At 43.8% G+C, this 22,366-nt stretch overlaps 1 protein-coding gene across 14 annotated transcripts in view; it reads left to right on the forward strand.

Moving 5' to 3' along the window:
* Window positions 1–22,366, forward strand: part of PKP4 (plakophilin 4) — a 240,575-nt gene that overhangs the window by 215,992 nt on the left and 2,217 nt on the right. For 10 of the 14 annotated variants that reach the window (XM_086718648.1, XM_086718651.1, XM_086718652.1 and 7 more), the window contains 10 exons: window positions 566–749; window positions 3,863–3,980; window positions 5,444–5,635; window positions 5,828–6,001; window positions 9,025–9,175; window positions 12,568–12,763; window positions 17,022–17,106; window positions 17,231–17,348; window positions 19,905–20,033; window positions 21,744–21,817. In XM_086718648.1, coding sequence (XP_086574774.1) covers window positions 566–749; window positions 3,863–3,980; window positions 5,444–5,635; window positions 5,828–6,001; window positions 9,025–9,175; window positions 12,568–12,763; window positions 17,022–17,106; window positions 17,231–17,348; window positions 19,905–20,033; window positions 21,744–21,817 — 1,421 coding nt within the window. The remainder of the gene's footprint in view (window positions 1–565; window positions 750–3,862; window positions 3,981–5,443; window positions 5,636–5,827; window positions 6,002–9,024; window positions 9,176–12,567; window positions 12,764–17,021; window positions 17,107–17,230; window positions 17,349–19,904; window positions 20,034–21,743; window positions 21,818–22,366) is intronic. The other 4 variants (XM_086718654.1, XM_086718655.1, XM_086718657.1 and 1 more) reach the window with 2 other exon arrangements.

Below are 22,366 nucleotides of genomic sequence, written 5' to 3' on the forward strand. Positions count from 1 at the left end.
TCTCACTCTCTCTCCCAAAAATAAAATAAAAACATAAAAAAAAAAAAAAAAGAATTAAAAAAAAAGCTTGAGCTTCCCAGTAGGAAGAGGAAGCATGATGTAGAGAAACATGTCAGTCTTTTGAGAAAGAATTTTTTTCCATGTACTGAAGTCTAAAAATGGTTTTGCCACACAGAGCATTGAATGTAAGGGATGATGCAGTGAATGACAGCTTTACGACACCCACAGATGTGTTATGTTTGTATGTTTGTGCCCCTTGATTGGATTGTGCCCCCCCACACAAAGAGTAGCTCTAATTTACCCTGCAGAAGCCGCAGTCATCTTGTCTGATAGATACGTCGGCTCTAAAACTTAAGAGATGGACTGCTACGGCTTTGTGATGGGCTGCCAGGAGCTCACATATGTTCACTCAGCAGTTAGTAGAGGTCCACCCCTGCCTGATTGCAAATTCAGGCCATAGATTAGATTTGGAACAGAACGAGTTCACATTTGATGTTTATTTGTTTATTCCTAAACCTGCAGGATCTCTAATTGATAATTGGATTTTTTAAATCTCATTTTTAAGGAGTTCTTTGGAATTTATCTTCATGTGATGCTGTAAAGATGACAATCATTCGAGATGCTCTCTCGACCTTAACAAACACTGTGATCGTTCCACATTCTGGATGGAATAACTCTTCTTTTGATGATGATCATAAAATTAAATTTCAGACGTCACTCGTTCTGCGTAATACAACAGGTTGCCTGAGGTAAGTTCTTTATTTCTTCTTTCCAATTCTTTGATTAAAGAGCATGTGTTACGGTTAAATTGATTTTAAGAGGATTTACTTCATTTTATTAACGTTTACCATGTAGGTAAATGACCACTGGACTCTTATCCTGTGAGTTAAACACCATGAGCACAGACTAGCGGCCTGAAAGACATTATCTGATAAATGACCCTTCTGTGGATTAGTAAAAAGGGCCCTTTCAGTCCGGAATTACTGCCAAAATTCCTGTGTTTTCCACTTTAACAGCATTTTTCTGGTTATCACATCCTGACGGCTAATGTGTTTACAGCCTGGTTTTTGTTTAAATTCAAAATGTGATGGTTAAAACCTTTCTGCTTTTAAAAGGTGCAAAAAGGTGTGTGGTTTAAATAATCATTGGGTTTGAGTTTTATAAATAAATGAAAATGAGCCCAAATACTATTTTAAGTCATTATCTTTAGCATGTGAAATTCATAAAGGCCCCTTTATGGACAGTAGTGCTTATTATTTGCCATTAACACTCATCAGCTCAGTTTCTACCCAGTGTCCCAGGCTTACAGTGCTCTGGGAAGTTGAAGCAGGAGCCTTGGGCAGAGTGGCTTCTTGCCCCACTCTGAGCTTCAGCTTCCTCATCTTTAGAATAGGGAAAATAACACCATCTCACACTTGTGAAGAATCAGCTCCATATAAAGTGCTTAGTGAAGTATCTGACACATAGCGCTAACATTTAAGCCATACATCCAATGTAAGGCTATAACAGAGCTTGAAAGATGGAGAGGGAGCCTAGACTGCTGCTCTGAAGCCTTCCACTGTTGTGACAAGTGACTGTCAACCCCCTTGCTGTGGGTGGATGACAAGAGTCAGGATCCTGGGAAGCAGGCTAGCTCCCTAAATCAGATGTGTGCATCAAACGGCAATTTGTATCCCCTACTGATGATCTGTGCAAGGAGCACCTCATGCTCTCCCTGCCCCTGCATCTGGGGAGAATGTGATCACTCCTCAGCCAGCCTGTCAGGCTTCCCAGAGGCAGGACATACCAGTCAGGCTCCCTCAGGTTCAGGACTATAAACATTTGGTGCATGCCCTCTCTGTGAAATGAGTGATGAATAAGACAGACAGGACCCTGCTCAACAGAACCATATTCTATTGAGGAAAACAATCAAGAAAATAACAATGAATGCCATGGTAATGTAGGATTTATTGGGAGATGATTCTGATGGTCGGGTGGCCCCTCATAGGAGGTGAAATTAAAGCCTACATTGAAATACCACCAGGAGCTGCTCATCTGAGAGTGGAGTGGGGTCAGGACACATATTTTAAGTGAAGAGAACATGTAGTATGAAGGCTCTGGGGCAAGAATGGGCTTACTGCTGGAGCTTAATGGGCAAGGCACAGAGTAGTACCATAGATTATGCAGGATTTTTGAAGTCAGAGGAAAGACTTTGCACTTCATTCCAAGTGCCTTGGGAAACTGACAGAGGGCTTTAATCATGGGAGTGATGGGACTGGATCCTGGCTTCAGCATGAAGACTAAACAAGGGCAACAGTAGAGACTGGAGGCCAAGGCTGTTGCAGAGATCCAGGCAGATGATGACAGTGGCCTACACCAGGTGCTGGAGAGAGGTAGGAGATAGGGGGTATTTTTGTGGAGGGAGAGCTGACAGAATTTGCTAATGGATTGAATAGAGGGGTGGGGAAAGGGAGTAGATAAGGATAATACCTCAATCTTTGGCTGGATAAATTGGCAACACAGGAAGAAGAAAGGGTAGAGGGGTGAACAGTTGAAAGCTTTGGCCATGTCCATTTTGAGTTGTCTATTTAGCTATCCATGTGGTAATATCAGGAAAGCAGTTGGATAAAGGAGCCCAGAGTTTTAAAGAGGGGTCAGCCTAACGATAGACATTTGGGAGTCATGCATGGATCCACGGGTTGTATTAAAGCCAAGGGGCAGAGGGAGACCACCCATGAGAATGGAAAGATCAAGAAGGGACCAAAGTAGTCCTGGGCACTCCAGGGGGTCCCCCTGGCTGAAAAGACTAAGAAGGAAAGGCAGCAAGATGGGAGGAAAACCAAAGAAGTGAAGGGTCCCAGGGGCTTATAAAGGAATAGAAGATGGCAGCTGTTAAGTGCTACTGAGAAGTGACACAAGATAAGAACAGAGTAGGGACCACAGATGACATTGTCTCTCTGGCCCCAGAAAAACAAAGATGAAAAGAAAAATCATTCCAGACCCCCTTATCTAGCCTAAGTTTTTGCAAAATCTTAGCGTATCCTAGAACCTTTGCTAATACCACATAAAACGAGATAGATCCTTAATATATGGTATCAGTTCATGAAGGCAAACTGGTATCAAAATTTTCAATATGGATTGCCTGGCTGGCTCAGTCAGTAGAGCATGCAACTCTTGGTCTTGGGGTTATGAGTTCAAGCCCCACGTTGGGTATAGAGATTATTTGAAAAAATAAAATCTTAAAAAAAAGTTTCAATATGGATGAGACCTAAAGCAATTTTCAGGGTTTTTTTATATTTGAAAAGATGAGAAAAAGTGTAGCATAAGCAAATGTCCATATTTAACTTGAATATTTATACAACAAGTGACCTTTCTTCTGTTCGTTCATTGAGGAAGCATTTATGACCACCTACTACATGCAAAACATTACAATAGGTACAGGAGCCTGCCATATCTGGTGGCCCAACAAGGGAAGCAAAGCATGTCTACAAATAACAACCATAGCTAACTGACATACCAGGCACTTTAATAATTGCTCTATATGGAGCATCTCTTCCTCACACGACCCTATGAGGTGATCAATATTCTCCCCTTTTTACATGTGAGGAAACTGAGGAGGATAGCCCCCAAAACAACTTTTTAGGAGGTTAGAAAGTAGGGTGTCACCAGAGGGATACAGAATTCACATGCCCCTGCTCCTTTCTATTTGGGTTGACAACAGGGAGCTAGTTATTGTGAGTTCTCGCGATGTTAAAATGCCTCCTCACACGGCATCTACACGGTTGCTGCCTGTCGTCGGTTTTCTCTGATGTTAAGATAAGGCTCCGTGGCTAAGGAGTAAGCTGTTCATCTCAGCAGCTCCCACGTGTCTCTGCCCCTTCAGGAACCTCAGCTCTGCAGGGGAGGAAGCGAGGAAGCAAATGCGCGCCTGTGAGGGGCTGGTGGACTCGCTCCTGTATGTGATCCACACATGTGTGAACACATCCGATTACGACAGCAAGGTCAGTGCCGGCCTGCCATGTGAGGGGTATGGTGGCAGATGACGACAGCTGCCTGATGCTGCTCCTTGCATGCCATTGATTCTTTCTGGGATTCTTGAGCCTTTCCTCCTCATTAGGCTACACTCCAGATTAAGGGGATTAATTTACAGGGACATGACAAATTAACAGGGACATGACAACTTAAGAAAATAGCCTTAGAACCATGAAAACTGAGTGACTCCGTGTGGCCAAGGACTTAGTGTGGTGTGGCAGGGTCCTAACTTTCTTTGTGGTTCTTCTGGGCTGTCACAGTGACTGCCCGTGCTGCTGTTGCCTCCAGTCCTGTGTCCCCTGTGCCTAGAATCAGACCCATCTGTATTTGAGTATTACTGAATAAATGTTCCTGGTTGAGGCACTATAACCCACCAACCTCTCTGCCCTTCTTGCCCCAGTGCAGGCCACAGCCCCCACCCCACACTCATGGATACCCTTCTCTACATCCCCAGTGTGGCCCTTTCAACCCTCCTTCTGTTGCCTCGCTGGTTAGTCTGTTCCCAGTAGGAGCCCCTTCTGCTCCCCTCCAGTTTTCCCCATCCTTGCCCCAGGAACAGTAGCTGAGGAAGGTGGGGGCAAGAAACAGAAAGGAGGGACTAAAAGTGTCAGGAGTTCCAAGTGGGCGAGCTATGGGCTAGATAAGGAGAGGCCATAAATAGGCCTGTGTCATAGACGTGGGTCTGAGAGAAGAGAATGATGAGTGGTAGGCTCAGGGAGAAGATGGGGGAAAAACTCAAAGTGATGGCCAGGTTTTTATTTGAACCTCGTTAATCCAAAAGATGTGCAGATGAAATGGAGAGGAGTAAGCAAGTTGGGAGGAGACCATCCTGGGAAAGAGCTGAGCTTGGCATTAGGCGCTCTGAATGAAGTGACAGTTGGCCTCCCAACAAGAGGTGTGATACAGATTTTAAGAAGCAAAAGACCATGTACAGAAGGCAGATGTCAACAGAGAAAGAGCTGATGGAACTTTCCTCAGAGGGAGGGCAGAGGGAGATGGATGGAAGGGCCGAAGATGGGACTTGGGGGGAGGGGCTTCCCCAGAGAGGGGGTTGCTCGCACCTCTTGCCATGGCAAGGATTCCTAGTGGCGAAAAGGAGTGACGTCGTGGCAACTTGGGTACACCCCTGCCAGTGCAGCCGCGCTAAAGCAGGAACACTGGGCATTTTCTCCTCCAGAGCCCTGCACATTTTCATCAGATGCAGCATTGCGATCGGGGCCACAGATGTACCGAGGATAGCCCTGCACTGTCATTTGGGTATCCCACAGAAATTCTGGAACTGTAATTCTTTCCTTAGATTGTTTCAGGTTCCCTTAAGTAAAAAAAGGAGCTCATATTCTACATTTATTTATGATCACTGCAGCTCAGTACAGAAGCATTTTTGCAGTAATGTGCTACGATGGTTTTAATTATACACCGTGTTGGTTTTCAGACTGTGGAAAACTGCGTGTGCACCCTGAGGAACCTGTCCTATCGGCTGGAACTGGAGGTCCCACAGGCCCGGCTACTGGGGCTGAGTGAGCTGGATGACTTACTAGGAAAAGAGTCTCCCAGCAAGGACTCGGAGCCAAGCTGCTGGGGGAAGAAAAAGAAAAAGAAAAAGAGAACGCCACAGGAGGATCAAGTTAGCATTTTATTTGACATGAAACTCTAAGGTTTCATTTTTCTAGGAGTAAGAAATCACATATTTGGCAAGAAAAAAAAATTTCTCATACAGTTTTTCTACCTAACTATAGCTGAATCCAGCAGAGAGGAATATTTTCAGGAATGTTGTGTTCATTTTGTTTCCATTTCACGTGTGCTCTTTGTCTTTCAGTGGGATGGAGTTGGTCCTATCCCAGGACTGTCTAAGTCCCCCAAAGGGGTTGAGATGCTATGGCATCCATCAGTGGTAAAACCATATTTGACTCTTCTGGCAGAAAGTTCCAACCCAGCCACCTTGGAAGGCTCTGCCGGATCTCTCCAGAACCTCTCTGCTGGAAATTGGAAGGTATGATGTCTTCCAGTTATCAACAATTCTTTCCATCTGTGCAGCCAGATCAATAATGATGGTGAAAAGGACACAGTTGTTTGGAGTTTGGGAAAGGGTGGGAGCACAAAAAGGAGGGAGGTAGCAAGTGGTTCTGGAGATCCAAAGATGAATGTGACACGGCCCTCCCTGTACAAGCTGAAGACTAGCAAGAAAAATGTACAGATAGAGTCAGTACAGCATAGCCTTCACAGGATATGTGTACTGTGGCGTCTTGAAAAAGGACACCTAACCCAGCCTGGCAGGTGACAAAAAGGCAAAGAGGGAACCCAGGAGATGGGGAAGGTTTCCTAGAGGGATGGTGCTACCCAGATGGAATCTTAATGAGCAGAATTAAGCCAACAGAGTGTGAGGTTGGGTATATAGAGGGAGTGATCTAGAGAAAGGGACAAGAGAGGAAAGGACAGTGTGGCAGAGACTGCAGATGGTTGCTGGGGCATCAAGGGCAGGGCAAGTGTGGCCTGGGTTAGACCCAGCCATCGCAGACAGGTCTGATGGCCAAGCTTCAGAAGCTGGGACATGACCTGCAGACCACAAGGGCCACTAAAGGAGTTTAAGCAGACAGGTGACACAGATGTGGATACTACTGGGTCCCTTCTGCCACGGTGCAGAAGATGAATTCAAAGAAGAGGAAAATAGAGGCTAGGATTCCATGCTAGACATGTCAGGGGCCTGAATTACGGCTGAGGTGGGAGGGAGAGGGGCCACCGTTCCTCTCTCAGATGCTTACAGACATATGGATGATGCACATTACCACATCCCTTTGAAGGTGTGTGACTTCTTTATGAAAATTGAGAGTGGTTTCCTACTGTTACTGTAAGCAGGGTCTCAAAACTTCTTAAACAACCTCTAGCAATTTCCCAGACAGTCCTTGTCTGAAATATTTTTAACCTCTAAAAATTTCCTGACATGTATATTTTAGTAAAGTTATTCTAATGCTTGTTTTTGGCTACTTCTGCCACCACCACCTCCCCAAATGAGAAGCTTTTGGCCACTGTATTATCCATGAGAGTGAAAAGCACTGCTCAGGCTAGGTATGGTTTCTTATGTGCAGTCAGCTGCTATAATGAATGTACACAGATATTTACGGCCTAGTGCTAAGCCAATGGGTTATTTTGTTGTTGTTCTTAAGTAGCTTAGCATCTAAGTGCTGGCTCTGGACCCAGACCCCTTGGTTTTGAATCCTGATCCTTCCACTTATTAGCTAGGGGCATTGGATCTTCTCTCCTCAGTTTCTTCATCTGTAAAATGGAGATAAGACCTACCTCATGAGGTGGCTATGAGCATTAAGAGAGATAATAAATGTGAAGGACCTAGGACTGTGTGTGGCACATAAGTATTGATAAATATTTATGTTGGTGACCCAGTGTTCACATCCAGCTTATTTTATGACAATAAATAAGATAATAATTGACATAGACATGATTTGAGTTGTGTTGAATGGTCATTTAGTGAATGTAAGTTAGATGGCAAGCTCACTTAAAATATAAATACTGGGGTACCTGGGTGGCTCAGTCAGTTAAGCATCCGACTTCTGCTCAAGGTTCATGGTTCGAGCCCCACATCGGGCCCTGTGCTGACAGCTCAGAGCTTGGAGCCTGCTTTGTCCACATCTCTCTGCCCTCCCTTGCTTGTGCTCTTTCTCTCTCTCAAAAAATAAAAATAAATATTAAAAAAAAATTTTAAGATAATCCTAACCACAGATGCTATCAAGTCAGAGGCTAAATTGGGAGTGGTGGTGCCCCAGAAGGGAAGCACTCTGGGCTGGGCTGAGCCAAGTGGTCTCCACATGAGCCAGGTGTTGGCTCTGTTCTTGCAGGTTTCAGAGAGAAGTTGAGAATGCTGCCTTGAGTGCTTTATAGCAAATCAAGTATTCCATTTCCCTTCCCCCTCCCCCATAGATTTCATCTGATTTAGAAAAATAGGAGTATTCGTTTCATATAAAGAATGTTAATAGGGTCTTTGGAATGAGTCTTTTCCTCTTACTTGTATTATTTAAGTAATCTGTTGGCATTCAAGAAACTGAGTGGTCAATCATATATTTTAATGTTCAAAATAATACAAAGGGCTGGCAGATCTTTATCCTTATGTCTTGACCACAGCAGGAAAGTATTAGATGTTTCATGAGCAACATTTTTCAACTTTCCTAAATTTTGAAAAACAATTTGCATTGGTAAAAAATGTCAATAAAAGCTCAAAACAAGATTAAAGACCCAATTTTCAAATGCTACTTTTTTTTTTTTTTTTTTTTTTTTTGGTTATTTCCCTGATGACTTAGCTAGCATTCATTTCCAATTCAAATGGTACACATGCTGAACAAACTTGCCTCATAGTCACAAAAGAATTTCTTGACTATGAATTAAAAAAAGCAGCTAACTAATCTTGAATAAGAAAGCATCCTGCACACAAATATACTTACTTTTTCACCAGTGTGTGTGAATTATGATGCTCAGTGTTTCTGGAGAATTCCTTTTCTTCTGAGGCAAGGGCTTTTTTTCAGTCAATCTCTTTGAAAGGTTACTGAACTCTAAATATTGTTGCAGAGAATATAGGAAAAGAATGACTTGATGGAGACAGGTTCTCCTGTAATGTGCAGTGATCAGTTACTGTCTCTGCCATCCTATTTATAGCCTCTGGACCTGGCATGGAGCCAATTGCCAAGAAGACCCAAGATCCGTCCTTAATCATATTTATGTATCTGAGGTAGAAAGCAATCACTGCCTTCTCTTTTCTGCACAAAAATATCTGGCAGATGGTGGTTTGAGATTTTTAGGCTTTAGAATTTCTTTTTTAAATCAGTCATCCTAGCCTATCTTTATCCCCATCTATGGTTTTTTCTTTACTGACACCACAGATTTATTCTCCAATTGGAAAGAAAACATTTAATCTATTAGTTTATCTTTTGGAAACCTCTTTTTTAGGTGATAGTAACATCTGAGTTGAACTCTATTTTATATTACTTATTGGCCTATTTTACTCACTAGTTTGCAGCGTATATCCGGGCAGCCGTCCGCAAAGAAAAAGGGCTCCCCATCCTTGTAGAACTTCTGAGAATGGATAATGACAGAGTTGTTTCTTCTGTGGCAACTGCCTTGAGGAATATGGCACTAGATGTTCGCAACAAGGAGCTCATAGGTATGTTCTGGTGACAAGGTAAGCTACAAAAACAGAGTAACGTTTATAAGACTCTTCTTTTGATTTATATAAAAAGATGACATTTTATATCATCAGTAACTGAATTCTACTTTCTGGCTTCTTGGCATATTTGGGTACCCTTTGTGGTGTCTATCTTTTGTGACCATCCCTTTTCAGCAAGAGCCAAGCTCATTAATTAAACATTGATCAGGGAAGGTACATTTTCAAGAAAGGTTCATTTCCTGAGCCACAAAATAAGTTAATTCTCCATTTCTGATATTTGAGACTGGTATCTGCTAATTTACCAACTACCATGTTCTAAGTAAAAAAAGAAATGACATAAATGGTTTATAGCTTCTCCCTCTCAGATCTGTGTTAAGTGCTCACCCTGAGGCAGAACCACTGTCCCACGGCCATTTACACCCAAGGGTGGCATCAGGACTAGGGTAAGGCAAGTCAGGCACACTGGGTACAAAATGGCAGGAAGCATCCACCCTCAGGGCTGTAGGGTTGGCACTTGCATGAACCTGACACTGAGCACCTCTTCAAGTTTGACACACTCACCAACTTAGCTTGCTTGTCTCCAAGGGCATTGCCACACTCAAGCCGACTGTGGGGTAAAGGAAAGATCAGAGACTCTCCAGTTGACCTCAGTTACCCCCTGGATCTGCTGCTCACTGGCTGTGTAACCTGGGGTGTGCTGTGGTGAGCCCACCCTGCCCCAATTCTTTCATCTAAATTTGAAAACTTCCTTGACCCCGTGTCTGAAAGGGAGCCGACCACCCTGCTGTCCTCGCTGCAGGTTTGCTGTGCAAATCAAATGAGAGAATGAAGCAGCCCTTTATAAACCAGCAAGCTCCACACCAGCCTCACAGCTGACGACAGGCCAGGAGAGAGGGAGGGGAGATTTGGTAGGATCTCATGTGGATTAGTGAATAGGTACTGAACTCATTAAAATATGCCTGCCCTGAGATGGGGGGTGTGGGTGGGGGGACACAAAGATGGAGGGAGGGAGACAAAGAACAAGGGCAATAATATTTACCTTAAAGTGTTGCCTTGAGGATTCACTGTGGCAGCTTACAGGAAAGCCCCTACACAGTGCCTGGCAATATTGCTATTTTAAATTACCACCCAGGTTAACCTGCTCTTAACACACCATTCCTTTGAGCCAAACTGTCCCCTGATGAGTGAAAAGGAGCTTCCTCCACACTCTGTTCATACAGTCCAGCTGGTGCCTGATGCCAGTATGCATTATAACTCTTAGTTCCCATACTTCTTGAGAGAAATCCTTCAGGTCCCTAAAGAGATTTTTTTTTAAGTTATTTTTACATCCATACTGTTTGAATTTCTTAGAAGAAGCTCATACAGTTTGGGAGTTTCTAATGCTAAAAATTAAAGGCCTGACAACATAGGATTGTGGCCTGTCACTCTACAGCTGGGGAGTAGACACAGGAGTGCCGAGGTGCAGGGCCACTGAGGGCCAAGACCTCTGGGAAGGGGGACCGTGTTTGCCAAGCCCTGCCCTTCTTTCAGAGCATCTCTGTTTTCTGTGAATGTCTTGACTCCCTTTTAAACTTCCAAGAGCATTTTCTCTCTCCACCTGTGAGCCTTTTTTTTTTTTTTTTTTTTTTTTTTTTTTTTTTTTTTTTTTTTTTACCTAACTGGAGCATTCTTGAATGGTTTCATGAATCACTTTCTTATTTCTTTCTCTATAAAGATCCCTCCTTTCCTGAGGTTTGAGCCCCTCCCAGATTCAATATTCGACTCTAATTTATTCAGTACTTCTGTTTCTGAGAACCATCCCCTTCTTCCTTCACTCTGTACTCACGTCCATCACCAGCACTAGCAATAGACTTTCTCTGTAGAGCCATTTTTCACAAGGAAACCAAGTTTTGTCACTCTATGAAAGTTACTGCATACTCCACTGAATCGGACCAGCCCAGCTGTCTAGAGCTGCAGGCTCCAAGGGGACCACCAGGCTCACTCACAGGCGGAGTGAGCTGCCTTATCCCAGTCTCCGGGGGCAATTTAAAGTTGTGCCTTAGCAAAATGACGAATTACATGTCATGAACGTTTTGGTTTTTCGTGAATATTCAAAATCACCAGCGCTAACTTCCATCTGTTCTAAAAACCACATTTATCTTCTGGCTTACAATGTCAATACTGTTTTCCCCCTATTCACAACAATGTTCACCGTGAGTAAGCCAGAGCCTTCCCTTTGAAATACAGTAAATTATGCAGCGTGTAGTCAGGGCCTAACTTCTACTGCTTACCATTGTATATAAATAGGTCTTTAATAAAAAACCCATTTTGTATCCACTCAATTATTAGCATAGAAAAAAAAAACTAAGAAAATATTTACTTGAGCTTTAGTTCATTTCTTTTGTTTGTCATGCAGTTATTCTAGTTTGTCAGTTGGTAATTGAAATTGAAAAAGAGATAATCTCTTTTGAGAGCGAAGTAAGGGAAACAGAGTATCTGTAAAGAAATGCTTCAATAGCTGGAGACTTCCCCAGCATTGTCCCATCAAGAACTCTGTTACATTGGGGCACCTAGGTGGCTCAGTCAATTAAGCATCTGACTCTCACTTTCGGCTCAGGTCATTATCTCATAGATTTTGAGATCGAACCTCAAATTGGGCTCCACCCTAACAGCTCAGAGCCTACTTGGGATTGTCTCTCCTCTCTCTCTGTCCCTTCCCCTGCTCTCACATGCGTGCACGTGCTCTCTCTCAAAATAAACAAATCTCTATTATATTGCATCACTCCTATGAAATAATCAGCCATCATTTTCACGCCAAAGGTTACTTGTGTCCTTTAAAAGAAACTAACCTGTTATCACTGTTGAAGTCAGACGAACTGATATTTACCTTTCACTTGATAAAAATGCGTAATTGTACCCAGCTCACATGTTAAGACCCTGAAAGATTTAATGAAAAGTATTGTTTGGCAGCCTTACTTAGTCCAATTTTAAAACTTATTCAAAGATCAGTTTTTAAAAGCATTAAGAGGAAGTTAAGGTATTTTTGATGAATAGGAATTCAATTGAAAGTAAAATTTATTTTTATAATTTTTCACTGTTAATGAAGATAGTTGAACTAAAGCAACTTGATTGGCATACCAAACTATATGCTGATTTACATTTTCTTTTAGTGGCTCACTGTAATGTTTTATAAACCAATTATTTCTCCAAGTGGTTTTGCCGTAAAGATTAAGTTCCCCCCTACGTTTATAATATTTGTCACTTCCTATTTTGCCATGTTTTTTTTTTCCTGTTACTGTCTTTTGAGGTTCTATTTTCAAGAGACAACACACTATCAGGATCTTTCAACAGCAACAATAACAAAAACCTGTACCTTCTGAAAGCAGAATGAACTCCTTTGCATTTGGCAGGTAAATATGCCATGCGAGACCTGGTCAACCGGCTTCCCGGCGGCACCGGCCCCAGTGTGCTGTCTGATGAGACCATGGCGGCCATCTGCTGTGCTCTGCATGAGGTCACCAGCAAAAACATGGAGAATGCCAAAGCCCTGGCCGATTCAGGGGGGATAGAGAAGCTGGTGAACATAACCAAGGGCAGAGGAGACAGGCAAGTCTGGCGCAGGGAGATGGGATTGTCCTATGATAAGGGCTTTTGTGGAGGATATTTCCTATTGGAAACAATTTATTTCTGCATATCATACACACTATTAATAAGCTAAACAGTCTCCACCAATTAAAACCTGTTTTGTTGGGAGAGGCATTTGCAGTCCTGTGGCCCCTTTTTTTCTGGTTTGTACTTTGTTGTAACACCCCTACATCCATTTTTGTCTCTAAAGCCATGTTTGGTTGTGCTGACCCCAGGAAGAATCAGAAATGCTATGATGAGGAAAATCTGGGGGCACCGTTTCCCTTTCACCTTTGACTCTGCTCCAGCCTCTGGGGCCTGTTCTGCAAAAACATCTTATTGAATCCTCAGTTCTGGGACTGATGCCTCTGCCAGGTGCCTAAAAAGTATTAAAATCATTGCTCTGCAGCAGGGCCTATTGTGTGGCCTCAGGATGTGCCCTGGGCTTGGATCATACATTCCCCCTTGCTTCTGGGTGACACCTAATTGATGAAGCAGCAGAAGTAGGAATTAGAGAATTGGTGGCAAAAATAGAAGATTTTTTTTGTCACAGAGTTATAGCAGTGGACTATCAGTTTGCCTTAGTATCAGATCAAAGAATCCTTCAAGGAAGTGGGAAGTAGGACTGCTTGGAGCCTTTGCAACACACAGGACAGCAGCCACCTGATCCGTAAAATGGCACCTCTCTCCCCACTTGCCACCCTGTCCCCTGCTCTGTTCTCCTTCACAGCACTGATTAACCCCTGATATGTTAACGTAGGGCTTTCTCTGCCATCCGACTCCCCCGGTAGCAGGAACTTTGTCTTTTCTTCTACCCTCTACATGGAGAACAACCTGACCCAGTTGTTGCTCAGTAAACATTTATTACTTGACTAAGTGACAGTGCTACAACTCACCTTATTTCTTGTCTAATCTTTTAGTTTATACTTTTGAAGGAATTTCTAAAATATGAGTAATGTCGCAAAGCATATTCTCATCCCCTAGAAGTCACACCTGTCAACATTAACCACATTAACCAATTTCCTTTCAGTCCTTTTTTCTTACCTATCTTTTTTATCTCGTTAGTAATAAATGCACACACACCTTTTTATTTCAAAAGAAATGAAATGTTACAGATAAAGCTAAGGGAACCAATAATCACTTTTTGTGCTCTTAAAATTTCATTAAAGGGCCTTCATTTGTGAAAGGCATAAGAAGCTGGAGAAATGCTGAACCAGTGCCAAAACCTTTGTAGATTAAAAAAGAAAAATTCTCATCCAGTGTAATGTTTTTTTCAAAACAAGAGACTCAGAAAGTTCTTGATCAACTCAAGTTGTCCTCTAAACACACATTTATTTTCCCTTAGGAGTCATTCACCAAGTTTACTGTTCACCTGCTATGTGCTACAGCAGTGAGCACATCTCCCAACAACCCCTACCCCTGGGTACCTTACATGCAAGGGCAAGGTAGATGAGGTACCCGTGAGTAGGAAACACAGCCTGTCAGATGCAGATGGGGCAAACAATAAAAACAGGAAAGGTGATAATGGAGGAAGTGGAAGGGCTCTGAGACAGAAGAGTGCCTCACGCATGTGATGGGCAGCAGGAAGCCAATGGGAACAGAGCAAGTCAGGAGTGGTGCGGGAAGGTGTGGCGAACCAGTGCCAAAACCTTTGTATATTAAAAAAAAAGAAAATTCTGTAACCAGAAATACAGGACCCTGTGAGTCAGTGTAAGGACTTTGATTGAGGAAAATCAAAAGCCACTGGAGATCATTCAGCAGAGGAGGGACACAATCTGGCTTCCCTTAAAGGGGTCATCGTGGCTCAATGAACCTTCCCCTCTACCAAGTACAGATTAATGGTGGCAGCAGTTGTGGGGAAGTGGTTGATGCTGACATGGTTGAAAGAGTCAACAAAATTTGCTGAGGGATTAGATGAGCAGCAGGAGAGGAGGAAAATGTCAAGGATGACCCCAAGGTCTTTGGCAAAAAAGACCACAGGATGAAATTGCACTTACTAACATGGGGAAGCCTACAGGAACAGGGTTTTAGGGAAGACCAGGTGTTTGTTCTGGACATGTTACATTTAAGACCTTTATTAGACATCCATGTGAAGTGTCTGGTCAACAGTAGAATATACCTGAGTTGAGTTCAGGATAGAGGTCCAAACTAGAAATAAAATTTGGAAGTCATTTGTGTATAAATGGCGTATTTAGAAAAGTGAAATGGGCTGAGATGAATAAAGAAAGAACTGTAAATGGAAAGAAAAGAGGCTTAAGGGCTGATATAATTTTCCCCAAGGAAATGGGGAGCCAGCAAAAGAGCTGAAGAGTAGCCAGAGCATTCAGAAGAAAATCAGGAACGTGTGATATCTTGGAAGCCAAGGAAGTGCTTCAAAGGTGAGCACGTGTCAAATGCTCTGCTTAACCAGATAGGACAACGACAGTTGACACTTGTCCAGTTGAACGCTACTGATGTCACACGTTTAAGAGAAGATGAGAAATTAGAGGATAAGAATTAGAATTTTGAGGATACATCACTCTTCCAAGGAGGTGTGCTGCAAAGGTGAGCACAGAAGCTTCCTTGATTTTCTCAAGAGTTAGGTTTCTGCTGATAGAATTCATCTGCAGATATCTAGCCTAGCAGTTTGTATCAAGGTATATAGCCAGCACACTCCTGCTTGCTCGAGTGTTGCAGAGCAGTCCTTGGAGCCGGCGTGGGGTCTGTCTTTCCTGCCCCCTCCCGGCTGCCTAGCACCTACAGGCAGGGAGATAAACACCAGCAGCAGTGTCAGGACCTGGCTGAGAATGGCATGGTTGTGAGGTGCGAAGGCCCTGTGAGGCCATCCCAGGTATCAGAAATTTCAACTCTGTTCATTTTTTGTTTTGAGATATCTCCTGCTCTGTGGTCCATTTTGAAAATGTACAATTTAGAACAGCTTTGAGTGGGTTTTTTTGACCTGGTTCTGCCCTTGACTCAAGAGGAACACTGAGGAGAGGTAGTCTTGAGTGGGAGGTGGGGGCGGAGTTAGATGCAGAAATGCCCCACCTCCAAGAACAGGGACAGCGCTATCCCTGAACATGACTATACTCCCTCCTCCCTGAAGCCCTCAGAATCATTACAACCCATATCCTGTTGTCTGGGGCAGAGAAAGTGCTTCCAGCCTGCCCACCTCACTACTTCTCCCCTTCCTAAGGGTTTCATTAGGAAGATAAGAGGAAATCAGATTTTAGATACTGTGGTACACATCTGAAGTCGAATTTTCGATGTTGAGATGAACTATGAAGAGGTATCCCATTATCCTTACCGCTGACTCCCCAAGCGCTGATCCGCCCCTGACGTGGTGATCTGCAGGCCTGTGCTCAGGAAGGAGGCTGCACTTCCCTCTTCACTTATCACCGAAGCCACTGATTTAGAGGAGCAGCCCTCGAGGTGAAAAGCAGTGACTCATGGTGAGCAGTGCTTGAACAGAGCGCCAACATTCAGCAAACGTCTTCAGAGAGAACTTACAACTGACCGTATTTTCCAAATTGAACATTACAGCACATATGTACGTTTACCCAGAGGCATAAATAAGAAGGCAATGCTGGTGTTTATAGGAAGACCTAGTCATGGGGGAAACATTTAAAGTGGGAAGGTCCGGGGCGCCTGGGTGGCGCAGTCGGTTAAGCGTCCGACTTCAGCCAGGTCACGATCTCGCGGTCCGGGAGTTCGAGCCCCGCGTCAGGCTCTGGGCTGATGGCTCAGAGCCTGGAGCCTGTTTCCGATTCTGTGTCTCCCTCTCTCTCTGCTCCTCCCCCGTTCATGCTCTGTCTCTCTCTGTCCCAAAAATAAATAAACATTGAAAAAAAAAATTAAAAAAAAAAATAATAAAGTGGGAAGGTCCTCCAGTACTCAGGATGCGAGGTCATGGTCGAGTTAATCCCAAAGCCCCAGGGAAGTCAGCCCCATGGGAGATATGGAGGGGAGCTAGGGGCTGACACCTGAAAGAGGCCTCCAGCTTAGAGGGTCATGGCTCATGCCAATCACAGCCTCTCACCACAGACTTGACTGCCTGAGAGTCTCACTTTGGTCCTAGCCACCTGGGCCAGCCCTGAACCTGCCCAACTCCCAGGTACACCTGATTCCTCGGTCATGTTTTCCAGCAGTGGCCCCTGTGTCCTCTGGGCCTCTTGATCACTGGTTTGCAGCTTAAATCTCTGCAAATGGAACCTGAGGATGTGCCTCCCACATTCATTAACATTACCTCGCTCTCTCCTAGATCATCTCTGAAGGTGGTGAAGGCAGCAGCCCAGGTCTTGAATACATTGTGGCAATATCGGGACCTCCGGAGCATTTATAAAAAGGTAACTTAACAAGAATAGCTTTGGCATAATTAGCATTCATCAGAGCACACATTCATAATCATTTATTGTAATGAAATGTCATTATTCATTTTGAGAGGTTTCTTTTTCTCTTTTAACTCCACAGGATGGGTGGAATCAGAACCATTTTATTACACCTGTGTCAACGTTAGAGCGAGACCGATTCAAATCACATCCTTCCTTGTCTACCACCAACCAACAGATGTCACCCATCATTCAGTCAGGTCAGTAGGCAAACTCCACTCCTTCGCGAGAACATTTGTGTGACAGACGTTATTTTCCAGCCAGAGAAGATTGAACATAGACAATTAAGCCTGTCACCTCCAAACACTTAGGAGGTGGATTTGCTTTTCAAGCGAAGAGCCTTCTTTGGGAATTACATGCCAATATAAACAACAGACCCATTTCCCTCCCTCCATTTTAAAAGTTTATGCAAGTTTACCCACAAAAGATGGGCCCTCCATCCCATCTACTCCCCCATGATTCTGCTTTACTAGGTTTGTGAAGGGGTCTGGGAATCTGTGTTTGATAGGCTGGCCAGGTGATGCGGCTGCAGGAGTAGAGGAGCACACTTTGAGAACCACTGGATTATGCCTGAAAACAGCTGCCCTGCCTGCCCACTAGCTATAAGTTTGGAATCTCCTCCAAAGTGATTTTTTAGTTTTCTTGGTGAGAACTCTTAGAAACAAGGTCCTCTAGACATGATCTTTACATCTGCATTCTGGGGAAGCCACGATCTCCTGCACCTTCCTTCTTCCCAGTTAAACCTCCATCCCCTGGCTGTATTCCAGACCCTACCCCCACCTGCCACCTGCCCCCACCCCTTATCCATGACTGATGGGAATAGGCTCTACAGGTGGGTTCGCAAGAATTCCCTTTGATTTGTAAGTTGGGAATCTTGGCAACCACACGACCTACTTATTAGTGCCTAATTTTGTAGAAAGAACGTTCTGAGACTCAGGCTGTTTTTTATATACAAGGACAGAATATTACTACCAAGCCCAGTTAGTCCTATAAATTTAATTCTTAGTTAAATGAAACAGGAAAAGTAGTATCTTTTTTTTATTTGGCTTTAAATCTCCCATTCTGACATATAAATATTATCTGTTGTATTCAACTGTGCTACTGCTGGCAGTCTTATTTGTCATGTGGACAAATGTGGCCAGAAAGACAAATATAGGACTGGTGGTTCTTACCACATAATTGGATAGCTCCACTTGTACTAAGAGTTTTTTAAAAGTGTCTGTGCCTACTGCGTCTGGTGTATATTTTTATCTTAGTTTTTAAATTATGAGTTGTTTTCTTCAAAGAGACTTAATGCTTGGTTTTTGACATCCTTGCTGAGCTTCCAGGTGTAGCCTGTGGCTGTCTTCTTGTATAAAAATGCTCAGAACTCTTTAGGGACTCTGGAATAGGGGTGTCAGGGGAAACAAGAGATTTGGCTGCTTAACCAAAGGCATATGTAGCACAGGCAAAAGGATAATTTCAGACAGATTAGGGCATACTTACTAAACAATGAACTTATTTTGAGGGCCTCACATATATACACTGGACAGTGTTGATGAGCCCATCCACGTTCCTGAACGTAGCTTTTTGGATTCGGTTTGAGAGGAAGGATAGAATTCGCACTTGTTTCTCCAGTAATTCTAAGCGCTAATCCTCCACCTGTCAGCACTGATGTGGTCTCGACTTACTGGCACTTCTGACGCCTTTGCGCTAATGTAATTGTGGGAGTCGGGTGGGCATGATCTTTGTCCTGCTATCTTCTAGAAAGTAAGCAAGGTGAGTAGCACATAGACACAGCCCATGCATGCTCACCTCCCTTTAACACACAGCAGCCCTACGGCAGTGAAGTGACCTTTTAGGGAAAATATTTCAGTGTCCTGCCTCTGAAAGCATCAAGGTGTGCAAAAGCACTGGTGGCAAGGTTTGCAGGCTGCTGCTTTCAAGTGGATCAAGTGAATAAGTGACCACTTTTATTTATAATTAACTTTAGTGCAAGCAAGATGACTTTTTAATGAGGAAAAAAAAATGCGTGAAGCTTTCCTTCTGTGCAGAAATGCTCAAAAGGAGACCTGTGGATGTATATGTTATTATTAAATATCTGGCTCAAGCTGGGATAAAAAATCGTCTGGGGTTTTGTGAGGCTGAACTTCTTAAGGAGCCAGGCTTACTGAGTTTATAAAATTTCCCTGACAGCTGATCACCATAAAAAGACGTATAAATGTTATGGGCTGGGTACTCTTACTCAAACACATTCAGAGATGCAGATATTTTTGAAATAATTAAAAATCAAAATATGCCATAAAACATCGATTTACTAAAGAACTGCACATAAAGGATAATAGACGGCTGTTTTACAAGCAACCGAACCGAGATCATAAAATAGCAAATGTACCTCTCGCATGGCTAAGAAGTTACCCTCGCTCCGTTGTAAAGGCGCTGTAAAGGCACGTCGGAGTCCTTGAGGCCCATTACCGGGAAAGCTGCATGGTTTCTGCGCTGCGCCCCTAACTGGGCAGCCCGGGCTTCAGCTCTCCGGAAGCTCTGCTCTCGCCACACCCACTGATCCTCGAAGCAGCGGACTTGCAGGGCTTGCAGGTCGCACTGGCTGCTCTTCAACTCACAGTACCTCTGAAGGCTGATTTTTAGCATCAGCTGTGTGGCATTGCTAATTGCTGATTTGTATTTTTCCAGAGAGGATTTTGCAGAGACACTGACAGTCTGCTTTCTCTTTCTTCTCCTTTCTCTCTCCCGTCTCCTTCTGCCTCTCCCTTCAGTCGGCAGCACCTCCTCCTCACCAGCACTGTTAGGAATCAGAGACCCTCGCTCTGAATACGATAGGACCCAGCCACCTATGCAGTATTACAATAGCCAAGGGGATGCCACACATAAAGGCCTGTACCCTGGTAAGACGCCAGCTGGGTGTGTGATAGAGTATCTCGAAAAGCCACGTGTTTCCAGGCACCCTGCCAGCAGCCTGGGAAATAGCCCATGCCTGTATTGAGACGGTCCCTCCAGCAGCAAACCATGTTCTAGCGTCAGCATTTCCTGCTTGGGGGGCTGTTGCCTTTTCCGCTTCTTTTAAGGAAAACAAGCTAAGGTAGTGGCCTAGTGACCACAAATAAAAGAGCACTGTATCCAAATGGGAGATGGTTTCTGGCTCTCCCCCAGCGCATTCCCTTTGCTCTGCTCCCCCAACCCCCATCCATGCAGTGTGTCCCTGTGTGTCCCACGTATCAGAACTCTGAGTTCTGTGACTCTTTGCAAGGCCACACATCCTAGACTGGTTCTTCTTTTAAATTCAAACCTGAGAATGGTGATCAATTTCATTTACATTTTCATGGAAAAGAGTTTGAATGAATAACACAATGTATAATGTGATTCTTCCCAGGGTGATTATATTTTAAGATAACAAAAATAATGTTGCACAGTATTAATATTTTTATGTCATTCAGAAAGCTGGGCATAACATTTATTTAAAGGATGCCATCCCTAAGAGTTCCCAGGATTTCATACTGTCCCCATTCTTGACTCTCTTGCAAATTATAACTACTCTAGAGGTTTCAAATAAGGCAGTGTGACTGAGCTACCACAAAAGAGTACTCTTTTCTCAAAAAACCTATTTATTAAAAAGAAATAAATAAAATCTGGTGGCAACTTAACTGCTGGGGGAGCCGTCTCAGTTGTGCTGTTGTCTTTGAAATTGTGATTTCACAGGACTGTTTACTAATCGACTGTTGTTACTATGGCAATTAATAGCTCAGAAAATTGCAGATGCTACATTTCAAACACCAAGCTCTTTGCAAAGGAAATGCACAAACTGAAGTGCGTTGTTCCTTCAGATTTGCAGCAGCCTGCTTTATTTTTAAGATCGCCTCCTTAGCATGCATGCCCTTCTGTATCTTCTTTGCTTGCTTCAATAAACTAATTTGCCTCAAGTATGTTTCATTTTCCTCATTAAAAAAAAAAAAAATCTTTGTGAGCCCTAACAATAATAGAAGGGTAGCCAGTGACGTCACTGGGAGTCTGCTGTGGACTCTTGAAGACCATCATCGGATTATCAGATCCTTTTTGTTTGAAAATGTAGTTAAATATGGCAGACACAAGACTGTGCCTCCATGTGGCCACACTGCTTAGAACATGCCTGTGCCTGCTCTTTCCAGGGCCTGGGACTTGGAATCAAAGTTGTTCTGAAGGCATGGAGCTTGTTCTAATATGTTTCCCTTCCCCCATCTGACCCAGGGCTCTAGCTCAAAGCCCTGGAAAAGTGATGTCCCTCGGCTGAGGGAGCAAGGCTGCTGTTCAGAGCCAGCCAGGGAACTCTTCACAGGTATGCATAGCTCCCCACAGTGACCAGAAGTTGAGAAGGAAACCTTCTGGTATTCTGGTATTGCTTTTTGGTGACACACACACACACGACTTGTCTTTGTCGTATTCATTAGCCCCTAACAACCCTGGGGTGAGCAGCAGCCAGGCTAGATCCAGGGAACTCAGACTGCTGACTGTCCCGATCTACGCTGGCACTGGGAAAGGCAGGCCCTGTCAGGGAGCCCACACAGCCTAATGGACCACAGTAATGAGCACTAGTTTTAATTTCATAAAATATTTTCTTACAGGCTCCAGCAAACCTTCACCAATTTACATCAGTTCCTATTCCTCACCAGCAAGAGAACAAAATAGACGGCTACAGGTGAATTTGCAATGTCATTTTTACAGAAGGTCGATTAGCAGGGATCAACATAGGAAGGGGTCCGGGTCGGTTGACTTACCAGAGCTGGGCCAACACAGCAGGGGCCAAGGAGCTTTCCCGGGGCATCTCCGATGCGCTTCAGAATCTCCTCTGTGGTTTAAGCAAATCACCTCCACAGTAGCCCCAGGTGCTTGAATATCCAAATCGGTGCTGCCGAGACCACCATGCCACTGATGGGAACCAGCTGAGAAGTCTAACTCCTATTCTTTGCCCAGTAATTTCCTTTTCCCACTCCTTTTTTCTGTTCACCTCTAAAATCTCTTCCATCCTCTGTGGGGAAAGGTTGGTAAGCATACTTCATTCTCTCATCTCATTGTTCTCTTTTCTGTACACCTCATTCCTCATCTCCCTGACTCCCTCCATATCCAAGCCATGGTTTGAAAACGCTTGAGTCCATGGCCAGGTCTCCATTAGTCTCAGAAGTCAAAGTGGACTCGGCCCTACTGGGGTGGACCCCACTCTCCATCAGAGTGGGTACTAGTGATTATA

The sequence above is a fragment of the Puma concolor genome, chromosome C1 (assembly GCF_028749965.1).
Source record: "Puma concolor isolate L17-30 chromosome C1, mPumCon1.1.hap2, whole genome shotgun sequence".
NCBI lineage: Eukaryota > Metazoa > Chordata > Mammalia > Carnivora > Felidae > Puma > Puma concolor.